Source organism: Phasianus colchicus, chromosome 5 (genome assembly GCF_987193195.1).
Source record: "Phasianus colchicus chromosome 5, bPhaCol1.hap1.1, whole genome shotgun sequence".
NCBI classification, from domain to species: Eukaryota; Metazoa; Chordata; class Aves; order Galliformes; family Phasianidae; genus Phasianus; species Phasianus colchicus.
The window spans coordinates 38216850-38230214 of NC_143440.1; the positions used below are offsets into that span (position 1 = coordinate 38216850).

At 37.3% G+C, this 13365-nt stretch overlaps 1 protein-coding gene across 8 annotated transcripts in view; it reads left to right on the forward strand.

Moving 5' to 3' along the window:
* The window catches only part of MIPOL1 (mirror-image polydactyly 1), a 180551-nt gene that overhangs the window by 122884 nt on the left and 44302 nt on the right, over window positions 1-13365 (forward strand). For all 8 annotated transcript variants that reach the window (XR_016466972.1, XM_090141339.1, XM_090141337.1 and 5 more), the window contains one exon: window positions 8019-8113. Coding sequence is in view for 7 of the 8 variants with exons in the window: in XM_090141339.1 (XP_089997465.1) it covers window positions 8019-8113 (95 nt within the window). In the remaining variant the exon portion in view is untranslated. The remainder of the gene's footprint in view (window positions 1-8018; window positions 8114-13365) is intronic.

Genomic DNA, 13365 nt, shown 5'->3' on the forward strand with positions numbered 1-13365 from the left:
AAGTATGTGATATCACTATGGCCAAACTTTAATTACAGATCATAGAGAAATGTGCCCTTTCCACATGCCCAGAGCTGAAGGCATTCTTTAATCTGGGAAGTAAAGGAATTTACTGTAATTTTTTAAATTTGCATTTTCCTATAAATTAATTCTAAAGCCATAGATACCCTGCAAATATAACTGTTGTGAATGGCTATTTGCTCTGTTGTAAGATGAAGGCTTCTTGGTCATTTCTTTTGATTTTATTCTCACTGTGTGCATCATAGTTTAATAGCAAGACAAGCATCTACCTATCTACATATGGAGTCTCAGCTACTTGGTATTTTAAATTACCTCCATCTTGTGTTCTTATTAAAATATCTCCTGCCAAAAAATCTGCATCCCTGTACATGACATTGTTTGCATGCAAAGCCTAATGCAGCTATGAATGTACATTTCTGGTGCTGTCATTCTTGGAAGTTTTTAGACTTCACAGTATCCATAGTGGTTCTCCATAAGCATGGAGTAGATATCTGTGATGGTATCTCTGTGTTTTGTAGCTTTGTACTCCAACAAATGGAAACCATAAATGAAGTCTTGACCCCATGAAGTCAATTACAGTTTGGGGTCAACCTCACGGGCAGACTTTCCAATTAATCTTCCTCGCTGTGAATCATTCTGTACAGTAAAGTAGTTCCGGGTGTTAGTCTTACAGACTCATCATGTGCGTAGGATTGTCCTCTGAACAGCTAATACTTCCTGCAATTTCAGTATGCTGTATATTGCTAAGAAAAAAGATAGAAAGTATTACAAAATAATACTGTGAATGGTGAGGAAATTTGCATAAATGTAGTACCTAAGTTTAGGTAAGCAAATTCTCATTGAAAAATATAATTGAAATTTCATATAGAATTTTTCTTGTATAATGTGATAATGGACTGAATCTGTCTATTATGTGCTAATGTGGACACATCACTAGGTAAAAGAGTACACTGCTTGTCAAATTCTTCTGCAGCAGTGTGATGTGACCGTGCAGTACAAGAATGAGATATCCACCTCTCAGACATAATGATTCAAATGTTTTTTCCTTTGGGATAGCTCACAGATACTAAGTTTGTTCTCCTTGTAACTTAATGAACCAGGTATGTGCCTAGTCTAGTAGAAAATGTTATTGGATCCTTTAATTTTCCTTGACAGAACAGTAAGAAGTTCTTTGGTAATATTTTTTTTTTTTTCTGATTGCACAATCTGCGTAATATTTGTTATGGCTTGTTCCTATCATTCAAAACTGCAACGGAACCTCTCAGGATAAGGGACCATGCAAGCAATATTCTTAGAACATGATCATGTATTCTTACTGGGAGTTTTTGTTGTGATGAAGACAGAATCTTATACTTAATTTGACCAACAATAGCATTAAATGACGGAGTAATATCTTATTATTATTAATGAGTCCTGATGCTCGTGAAGGTTGTGTTTGCTGTGAGATCTCATTCAACAAAGGGACTGTCCACCTGGATGTGAGTGTGGCAGGGTGCTCGGAAATCTGTAGCTGGAAGGCTATTGTGGTTCTCACTGCCACTGCCGTACTTCCAAAAGTCATGTGCACAAACAGTCCTCAGTTAGTTCTTTAGGGTAGTTTTCTAACTGTACTGATCCTTCAGAACAACACAGATCTATCAGAAAACAGTATTACAGCTCCTTAATTTAGTTCAAGTTAATGTAACTTAATAAAAACTATTTCCACTGGAGAATGATGTGTTGAGAAACTAAACTTCCTTGAATTTCTAAAAATTTCAGTTAGCACTCCAAGCTTTTTCATCTCAAGTTTATTTCCCAGAATTTTCATGATTATTTCATTTTTGCATCTGCATTTTCAAGTTTTAATTTGTTTTAAATTTGGATTTTTTATTTACTTATATATTACATGGCATGTCAATAATTTATAACATCTATCACCGTTCAGTTCCAATTTTCACTTTTCATTTTTAAAATCATCCAAGCCAGCTGCTACTTGAACACACGTTGCAATATTTTATCTAATGTTCTAGGTCAAACTGTCCCCTGTTTGCACTGTAATGAAACGGTTTGACACACTAACTCTGTGAGTTAAAAAGGAAGGTGATCACTTAGCTGTTAGTAGGGAGCCAGCCATTTTCAGTTCCCTCCTGTTAGCTGGAGTCTTGTTCTTGACCCTGAAAACCTCTGATCCCCTAATTAATAAGACAAGTGCTCATATTCTTTCCCAGATCAAAGTATCATCTGCTTCTGTCGGGGAACAATTTGATGTGTTGACACTTTGAAATAGAAAACAAGATGAGATGTTGTAATCTGCACTAAGTAGCAGCTGCTAATGTAAAAATAACAGAATGGTTAGAAGTTGGATGTCATAATGTGTCACAACATGACCTGCTCTGTCATGCAGTACGTGTTACTGTAATTGACAGGAGATGTAAAATGTGAAAGTGTAAAATATAAATAAGCCTTAATATTTTTAATTTATTTAAAAAAAAAAAAAATTTCCTTACTCATTCTAATTCAAAGTGAAAGAAATCTTTGCTGCCCTAACCATTTCCTGCTGTCAGAACACAACTGACCTTTTACTGCTTCCCTAGCCAACTAATATCACCAGAAACATAATTCTGTCCCCAGGAGAAATTGGGGTAATTCTCAGTTGAGCACTTATGGCTAGATTCCATCTCAGACCCCAGGTAGCATAAGACCAAAGGAGCAGAATGGCACTTTACTGCTCTCTCTCCTCATTACACAGCTCTAACAAATTTAAATGATTGAGCCCATAAATTGCAGAAATGACTGTTGAGACTTATTATCTAGCCTTCCTCTACTCCAGAGGAGTATCCCCGATCAGTGGAAGGAATGCAGTTGGTAGCAGCCATTACTTAATTTAGGTAATACCTACCCATTAATAACTCTATCCATTAAACCAGGGGAAAATGTTTGGAGGAAAGGAGGTCAGTTCTAATTGGGTGAATTATGATCTTGATGAGAATAAACTGAGCTTCTACAAGGAGGAGTACTTATTAACCAACAAAGTTGAATTGTAGAAAATAGAAGATATAAGAATTAATAAAGATTGCTAGGTTAAGTTAATTGGCCCATAGGAAGAGAGTTCAACAATAGTGTAACGACCAAAATGAGAACAAGGAAAAAGGAAATGTGCTACCATTCTGAGAATGACATAGAGATCAAGGATAATCTGTATTAGATCCAAAACTCTGTAATCTTTGTTTTTCTATCATCACTGAGAGATGATGATGTTAAATATTAGGAAAAGGGTTAAGAGAACTGCAGGTATGGAAATTGAGTTTATCACTGCTGTTGAGTGAGTTATTGTGCTCAAGTTGGGATAATGGTTGCCTCTATCCAAAATTCCAAAAGAGCTCCAAACTAAAATTGCAGAACTGTTAGTAAAGTGCTTTAATAAATCCTATGAGGCTCTGGGTGATCTGATTTGACAATTAGCGGAGGCAGCACCTACATTTAGAAAACAAACAAACAAGAAGTAATCCTGACAGTTATACACCAGTTAGTATTTATTTTGAATCTTAAGAGTAAATTTGGAAGGAAAATACTTAAAGCGAGAATCTATCAGCAGTAGATTGAAGAACACTGTTCACTCAAGTGAATTCATGCAAGAATTCTTAGACACAATAGACAAGGAAACTTGTTATGTATAAGCTGACAAAAAAGTAGAGTTTCTGATCTGGTACCACATGGAAAATTATTAATTAAAAAGATGGAGCTTGTGTATGCTGTTATTTTACAAGCAGGCACAAGCTTAGTATAGGAAATCCTCTTGCTATTAACTGGGTTCAGCTAGCATCCCTTGTTTGGAAGGATGGGCAAGTTGAGCTCCATCTGCAAAATATCATGCACCCATGAAGGTGGTGAGAGATTACTTAAAGGCAATAAGGAACTAGTCAGCAGAAAGGCAACAGCAAACGGCTTTGAAAGGAGTAGTGTTAAAGTCCAAGGATTTCTGCTGTGCAGTTTCTACATAGTTTCTCACCAGTTGGTGCTGAACCAATTTCCTTTAATGTTTTCATTAGTAACATTTGGTATGAAGAACAGAAGTGTACTAATGAAATAGCTTGATGCTGCAGAGCTAGGAGATGTTACTAGTATAAAGTAAGTTCAGGCTGTCTTGCAGAATGATTGGAATGGTCTCAAGTACTGGAGAAAAAGAAAATAACTGTGGATGATGTTCAGTGGCACCAAGAATTTTTACTATTGGCTGGATCGTACCAGTGGACAGGCAGACAGATCATATAGGATGGTGACTGTGAGCAAAAGGAGTGCAAGAACATATCAGGTAAACTGTGTCCATTGGAGTTAGGTAGCACTGTCACCAGTGCATGCATGAGAGATAGGTTTAGAAAGACTGAGGGACTGGAGAGCCTACTGACTGAGACATAAGCTGAGAAGAAGCTACGTTTAACCCACATAATGAAGAAAATGTATATTCTGTCTGTAAATATATAAAGGTGAAAATATAAATGCTCCCTATAAGTGCATGAGAAGAAGAAACCATCAGTAAGACAGTCATACTATTAAATTTTTCTATTCGGGTTCATTGAACATTTTTTCCTTCTGTTGGCTGCAGAAAAACATTGTAAAAGTCATCTTCCATCCATAGGAACTCTGACAACGTACACATTCAACATTTTTTTAATTAATAATTTTCCATGTGGCACCGCATCAGAAGCTTTAGATCTGTGTCAGCTTACATATAGCAAGTTTCAATTTAGATTAGAGTTTAGGGTGCTTGTGTTTGCCCTTGGGGAGTAGGAAAAGGATAAAAACTCTCTTTTCCATTGCTTTAGTTTGCATATAGGATTGTGCTTTAAATATTTTCAAATAAAAGCAACAGCAGTGAGATCACTAATGGCGTTTTCTTATTCAAGACATGACTATTTTATGTTTCATATGTAGCAATTAACTTTTAGATCTAATTTAATTTGAAAATACAGGTTTTCTATAAGTAACTATTAAAATGCAAAATGGGATAACTGTGGAAACAAGGATACTGTTTTTCTTTTGACAGAAATTGGGCTGGGAGGCAGAGAAAAGAGAAGGATTTATCCATATTAAACCATATATGAAAGCTTTAGAATTTGCAGTCAAACAAAAGTTCTGAGAAAGAGACCATATCCAAATACTGTTTCTGAGTTTAACAGAAACTTCACTGAGAGCGTCCCATATACCAAGGTGGTGACCAACTTCACTACTAAGTGGGTTTTTTTTAGGGAAAACCTCCACCAGAGGAATCTGAGTGTAATTCTTTTGGTTGTCAGTGCTCCTTCTTTCCCCTACTTTCAAAATAATAATAATAATAATAATAATAATCAAAACTGATACATTTTGGTGAGAAGTTCTGATTTCCACATTGTGACATTTTCCAAAGAAATAATATTTTGTTTAAAAGTTCCCATAAAGCTATTGTTATTACTGGAGGTGAGGTCATATAGGACTTCTGCCATGTGCACTGTGGATGGATTTCAATATACATTATAGAAGTCTTCAAATATTTTATAGTTGTGCAAGTGCCATTGTTGTAGTTAGCAGTTAGCATAACGTTGTTATGTGCGTTGTTCTGCTTTCCTCCTCCTAGTAAGGATACTTCAGTCATTTGTTTGTGTTCACCACTCTTCAGGCTGTGAATGATGGCCATTATGTTGCATGCTATCATACTGTGCACCAAAACACCTGTGCTGGAATTTTCGTTGATCTCATTTAGCTCCCTAGTATCAACGCACTCAGGTTAGCAAATGCCTTATTTTCTTCCTTTTTTTAGGTGTTTTTTGGTATTGCTTTCTTTTTTAATCTTTAATGCAGAGCACCTGATTCTCTACTGTTAATTTTGCTGGCATAAATTAGATGAGAACCCAGTCAAAACAGTACAGTTTGTCTGATGAAAGTGGACATAAATAAGAGTCTTCAGACTCCAATGCCTTCTGACTTTTGTCCTGAAAAGTGAGTGGAACATGAGATGTATTTTTTATGATAGTTCTCCAAAGAGACTAGCCGTTAATCTCCCTGTGAGTAGGTGTGTCAGCTGCAAACATTTCCTTCCAGTCTCCCATTTCAATCACACTTCACAGTACACTGAAAATTGGCAAGGATTTTAATTATTGGCCTCTAGAACAAACCACCTACTTTGATTCAAGCATGTTTTCCAATTTTTAAGAATGTTGTTTCACCTACAGTACAGTATAATTATAGAAAATAGCTTGGTTTGGCTGACATTCCTGTGTTCTGTGCATTCTGCTTGCAAGGCAGCAAGCAGCACCAGGCAAGCAGCTCACCTGCAGAGGATTTTAACCTCTTGCTGGCAGAGTTAGGGCTTGCCAGCATCCAGTACATTGTTTTTGATATCAGAAGCTCTATTCTACTGTCACTTGAAGGTTAAACATTAACGCTTTTTGCCTTTCAAGCTGCAGGAATGCTCTATACAGTAAGAAAGTTTGTTTTTATTCTCCAGGGAGCCCTCTGTTAAAATTTTATGTATGTCTGTTACAGGAGCAGCTGCAGCAGTGGGTCCTGAACCCCAGTGACACAAAGTCCTGGGCACAGCGTGATCCTCTGGTCAGCACAGTGCTGACTGGCTGTGTGGCTGCATTTGCGCAGAGCAGCGCTCAGTAAAATCTGCCAGTAGTCAGCCATGTATCCAGGACATGATTAATCAGCCAGCAGGATAAATTGTCTATAGTTGACTGGGAGTTGACAGTAAACAGTAAAACACCTGCGTTGAAGACTTACAGTCTTAACAGACAATCAGGAAACAGAAGCAAGCATGAGCCCTGTTTCAAGAGAGAGACTGTGAGGCACAGACTGATTTGCTGATGATTATGCAGTGAGTCTGGCAGAGCTCAGAGCTGAATTCTCTGCCATTCCCTTAGTGTGTTCGTAGCTCATGTAACAAGTCTTTAATTTACCAAGAAACTGTTCCGCAACACTGTCCTGAGAAGTTGGCAGAATTCACCTCAGCATTTCTCTCACACGTACCCCTTGGTTTGAGGCTCTACAATTTGTACAACTAATAACTTACACCATGAATTAGAAACATTGGAAACCAGCCCAACGCTCAGGCTCGTGTGTCAAGGAATTGCTGTGCAAGCCCAGTCTTATTTGTTGTTACAACAATTAATCATCCAATGATTATCAGGTAATTTATATGGTATCTGGGCCCTCAAGGGAGTTCTGCAGTGCTATTGAAATTGGACATTTTAAAATTAATGGTGATTAAGCTGTAAAGCCTTATTAAATATGCACGAGTGCTATTTCTCCTTCCTCCTCGCTACCCGTAGCGCCATGTTGGGGCTGGCTGCCTTCCTGACCTACCAGCCACGCACCGCAGTCTCCACCATGGCTGTGAGTCACAGGCTGCTCAGCTCCACGCCAGCAAACAAAGGCAGGGGAACATCCGGGATGATGCACAGGTGGGAGATGGCAGTGGCTGCTCAGGGAGTCCCTCACCCCACTATAAACCAGGTTCTGGATGGGATTGCAGCCAGCTCCTGGGGCAATTCAGCACTGCCGGTCACAGCAGACTTCACCAGGAACGTCAGATGGCTCTTAGGGCAGGAGCTGCAACATGGCCACATGCTGGCCAAGGGGTGCACATCAGTAGCTGAAGATTGAGTACTTTGTTTCACTCATTACAGAGTGTGTCGCTTACAGAATTTTGCAGTGAGAATGTTATGTAACTGTGACATGTGTTTCTTGAGAAACACTTGGCTCAACTGAGTATGGCTGACCTTACCCATTCAAAAAGTTTACTGTGTATGCAAAGGAAACCCTTCAAAACATCATCCTGCTGTGAAAAGGAATTAGAGACAGTTATAATGCTACAAGAAATAAATATTTTTTCTAAAAATGGCATAGGCAATGTTATGGAATAGTATAACTAAGTACTTGTCTTACAATAAAACGAATGAAATGAATGCATGATTGCAGTGTTTTCAAGGAGTTATAGATATTCTGAATAAATTGTTTATCCTTTGCTTACCATTCTGCAGGCAGAAATGATAGCCCTGCAACAAGAAAAAGAAGCCACTCTTCAGCAGTGCAGAAAGTTAGAAGAAGAAATCCAGAGATTGCGTGTACATTACAGGTAAAATAATTAATACCAAAACAAGTCGGTGACTCATAGGGGAAATTTTCTGTATGGTGTCTGACTCTAAGTAAGGAAATAGCTTTATCAAGTAGGTATTTGTTGGAAATGTGAATACATCAATGAATCAAAGCTGCATTTCTGCTTTGCTGCTCGCCAACCACCTCTTTGAAATAGAAATCCTTCTCTTGTAACCTAAATATTGTATTAGTTTCTTCTAAGAGAAGGGGAAGGTTGCTGGCAGTTAATTCTCATAAGAATGAAAAACCTGTCTAATAACGATTCATTCACTTAAAAATACCAGGGCAAAAGAACCAGTAGTCATAAACGCTTATTCCTTCCCTGTTTGCACATACATACATAACCTTATCAACGTAGATTTTAAAATAATCAGTAATTTTTAAAGCCTGTTTTCTAACTTCCAACATCATGTATGTGTTTTAATCCCTTATGTTCTGTAGCAGTACATAGAATAAGAGAAATAGCCATTCTCTCATTAATTTAGGTGGGCTGCACTGAACATTTGCATGGATCAGTGGATGGCAATCCCTAAGGAAGAGCTCTGTGTGGTCCAGTGAAGGAGTTAGGTTGTTTTATGGAGTGATGTTGGGTTACAGCTCTCATTTCATCCTGACCTCCTATGTGAGAGGGGATACAGAGCTGCCAGCAGGTTAGAGGCAGGAGAATTGGCATCAACACAGCAGAAAATTGTGAATCTGAAGGCTGAATGTCTGTGATGAGGGATGTGGGCTGCAGAGGTAAATAATAAATGTAGTGTGAATATTACGTTCATTGGAAATAAAGGGAACTAGTTAGTTATAACTAAAAAAAAAAGCAGTTGCAGAACTGTGTTCTCAGTGTTTCAGCATTTACAAGTGAAAAATACTCAGGTTTCCAGAGGTTTTTAGAGTTTCCCCTTCTCATTAAGTTTATTAAAACCTGGGAGGGAAGTTTCAAAAACAACTTCTGTTCCTAAATCTCACAGGCATTTATTTAAAACCTGTTAATAGTGAATAGAAACCCCAAGCAATTTGTGATTATTGCTTTTAATGAATTTGGTCAGCATTTAGTGTGTGCACAAATTATGGTATGATTTACCAAGCTAGAAAGAATTTATTATAGTGCCCTTATTACTCACTTAAATGGGATTTGTAGAATAATTTTAAAAGAGAAATGCAATTTTTATATTGATATTTCAGAAATAAAGACTTTGCTTGTGTTGATCTGCACATCGTAGAGGATTTTTCATTGACTTTTGAGTTTGACAGTTGAGATATTACAGCAAGCCTGAGACTATATTTAACAAATGCAGTAGACAGCAGCTGCAATTTACTCTTGTAAATAATTTAAATCTCAGAAAATAATAATGACTTGCAGGAATCACCATTAGAATGTAGCATGTTAATATCTTTTGGCTCTTACTTTGAACAAGCAGAATTTCATTGTAAATTTGGTTATGATCTTCTACAGGATTTACTTATAAGTTGTGACAGTAGTCACCTGAATATCCTTTGGGACAAGAATGTTTTTTCATTACTTAGTTATTCAAGTTATATGATAATTCATAACATCAAAAATGATTTTCTCTCTCTTGTCACTGTCCTTAGGGAGTCACTGAGTAGTTCCCATACCAAGTAAGACAGATGAAGATAAGAATATATGGCATGTATGTGAAAAACCATATCAGACCAATACGGGATTGGTCACAAAAACCATAAATAGCAAAGCAATGTATTTTCTCAGGCCATCTCAAATGAGTGAAAACTTATTCTCTGTTTCATATGTTGGTCATTTCCAACAATGGACTTGATACCAAGTTCAGAGTAACCTGGGCTAATGAAGTAGAAGACTGCTAGCTTGAAGAGAAGTTTTGAGAAAAATAGGAGCAGGATTTGCAAGATCCAAACCAAAGTTAAAATGAAAATGAACTTTGAGGGAATACATCATGAAATACTGATTTTCATATGAATTCTGACTTTTTTTAAAGAGAGACCAGGTCCCAGAACTATTACAATCTTCTTTGAAGAGAATGACAAATAAAAATGAGGGAAAAGAAAAGGTGGAGGAATCTAATTCAGATAGAGAAGGGAGAGGAAGTTGGCTCATAGTAAAGTTGGGCAAGTTCAGCACTTCTGTTTACTCCTCCTATATTGTTCCTATGTCATGTCTCAAAAGGAAAGTTGAATTTTCTGGAATGTAACCTGAAAATGCTTATCAGAAATGAAAATTTGCATAACAGTTAGGAACTGTATAGAGTTTCTAGCTTACTAGGGTAATTGTTTCACCACAATGCTCTTTAAGCTGGGGATTAATGCAAATCATAATCATCAGTGACCGAAAGAGGCTATATCCAAATAATCAGTTTTGAATTGTGTGGGAGTGTTAATCCCACTGCCACTTTCTCACATATTTCTGTTGTTTGAATGTCATCATAAGTATTTCATTTGCATAGTTTTCAGTTATGGACTACCCGTTTCTATAATCAGTTTCCTTCTATTTCAGTAATGCTTCAGAAGTGTACTTCTCCAACATATAAAATGCTGGCATAGACATATGCTGTTGCATACTGATTATTTTTTCACATATTAGATACAGCAGTATGACTGTGAATGAGGACTATATTTCTATAGAGGGAAGTACATATATATTTTTCCAAATTTAATAAATAAATAAATAAATAAATAAAATACTTCACTCAAAAGCTCTGGGACTGGGAGTTTTCATAGATAAATAATTTGAACAGATTATAAGTAGTAGAACAAAATGATGTCTCTGACTTTGAATTGGATTTAACCTCAATTGCCAAGAAAGATGAGAGAGCAAAACATAAATATAGGACTGTCTCTGCTTAGAAGTATGTTTTTGTAGGTTTCATGTTGGGGTCAGATGTAGGGTTGCTCAGGTCAGAAAAACTGTAATTTTTTGCTCCACAGCTGTGTAAGAAATGCACACTTGTGTTTACACACCTTTGCGTGAAACTGCTAAAGAACATAATGCTTATGTCCAGCAATAGGAGTTAATTAGGGCTGTAAGGTAGAATTTAGGAATGCTATTAGGAGTGTGAGTAGTTATTTCAATGATAGGTATGAGTTTCATTTGTGATTTAATCAAGCACTTAAAAGCCATATATTTACCAAGTCTAAGTTCACAGGGGAGGAGGGACAGGAAGAACTTTGGAAAAAATATTTACCCAGAGCTTCTTCCAGTTTGCTGTTGAAATGTGTAAGATGCAGTAATAGCTACAGGTTGGAAGTTACAATAGGAAGAAACTTACATTTATTGCAGCAAGTTTCCTATTGAATGGGCATTTCTTTCTAACTCGCAATGTTAAAATGAAATCATAATTTGTCTTGTGAAAAATTGAAGTTTTAAGGGTAGATGCAAGTCTCGGGAGTTGCATGTAGAAGGGTAATTAGAATTGATTAGGTATAACCAGCATGAAAGAAAACTCTTTTTATTTTACAATTATGTGACAATTTTCGATAATGAGATAGAAGTCAAACTTCAGTGAGATCCCTTGTAATAGTGAGTAGTATGATCTGAAATAAATACTTTCAGAATCAGGCATTCAGTCAGTATGGGCAGCTGTTCTTGCTACCTAACCAGTTGTATCACTTTTAGAAGTTATAAACTATTGAAGAGATTTAATAAGATTTCAATCCAAAAGCTGCTGGTGCTTTGGCTCCTTCAGTTAGCCTAGAATTCATGATTTAAGTAGCACAAGCAAAGAGTTGAAAAAACAATTGATTTTGCAGAGGTATGTAGATTTTTCTCACAAAGTGTGTCGTAAACTGATGTGCGGGTTGATCTTTTTAGAGATGGAAATTGATAGAGTTGAAAGAGAATTGAGAGGTTTTTATGATTTCCTCAGATAAAAGACATATAAACACAAACTCAATTTTCATTTTAATTACAGTAGTAAATCAGCATATAACAGGAGAAATAAATGAAGAAGGCTGCTTTGCAAGGCAATATCTGCACTTCTGGTGAAAAAAAAAAAAAGGCTGTATCCTATTCTAGTTCTGAATACAGTGGTGCGTGTTTAATTTATTTCCATTCTATAGATTCCTGGCCAATTTAATGGATTATAGTGCTTAAATGATGCCATTTTAGAATCAAAGAATCATAGAATGGCCTGGGTTGAAAAGGACCTCAAAGATCATCTAGTTTCAACCCCCCCCCATTGTAGACAGGGTTGCCAACCAGCAGACCAGGCTGCCCAGAGCTACATCCAGCCTGGCCTTGAATGCCTTCAGGGATGGGGCATCCACAGCCTCTCTTTTGCACTTTTCCATGGGTTCTGCACATGGATAGTTAGTGACATAATAATTACTATTATACTGTCTTCTTGTTCAGGTAATAAGGTCTGTTATAAGCTGTTATAAAATATTCTACCTAACACCAGTAATCATTCTTTTATATTCAGAATTCAGCTTCACAGGCACTGTGGTGGCAAGTCAGAATACAACTGCCTATTTAGTCTTCAAATGACCCCTGCACAAATATTTCAGCCTCTTTGTTTTGCCATCTCTTTTTCAGAGATTCATCCAGGCCGGATTTATCTCATGCTTACAGGATGTGTAGCAGGAGATGGGGCTGCTCTACTGCCCAGCTTCCCACTCCAAATGAACTGAAACCCATTCACACTGGGATGAGTGAGGCTGCAGCAGTTAGCTCAGAGTAGTGATCTCAGTTCTTCCACTGCAGCTGAAGCAGGATACCTTGAGCACCTGCCACTGCAGCTTACCTCGAAGAACTGCTCTTTTCATTGCTAGTCTTCATCTCATTTTTTCAGTTACATTAGTTGACTCATTTTCCTGCTCTTTTCAACCTGTCTGCTCAGTGTTATTCTGGCACTGTAGTCTCAGTGTTAGTTGATTCAGACGTCATAATGTGGCTAGCTGTAGTCATTAAGAAGAGTGTTGTTTTTACAGAGGAATTTTGGGGAGATCAGAGGAGATGATGATAGTTGTGTTTGCAGTATTCTGTGTGCAGCAATAACTTCCATTTATCCAGGAGTTTCAGACATCCATCTTCAAAAGTAAATCTTGAGCTAAGCAAATTTCCCACTTCCAAGAGGAGGAGAGGTTATTTCTTTATACCAGAGATGAGATGCTTGCATGCATTGTACAGTGAGGGACAGTGTGGTATGTCTTCTTGTGAGAAGAAACCTGACTCTCTGCAATGTGATATGGCTCAACATACAGAAAACAATGTCTCTGTAAGGGAAAGCTAAGCTTTTGTTTGTCTTT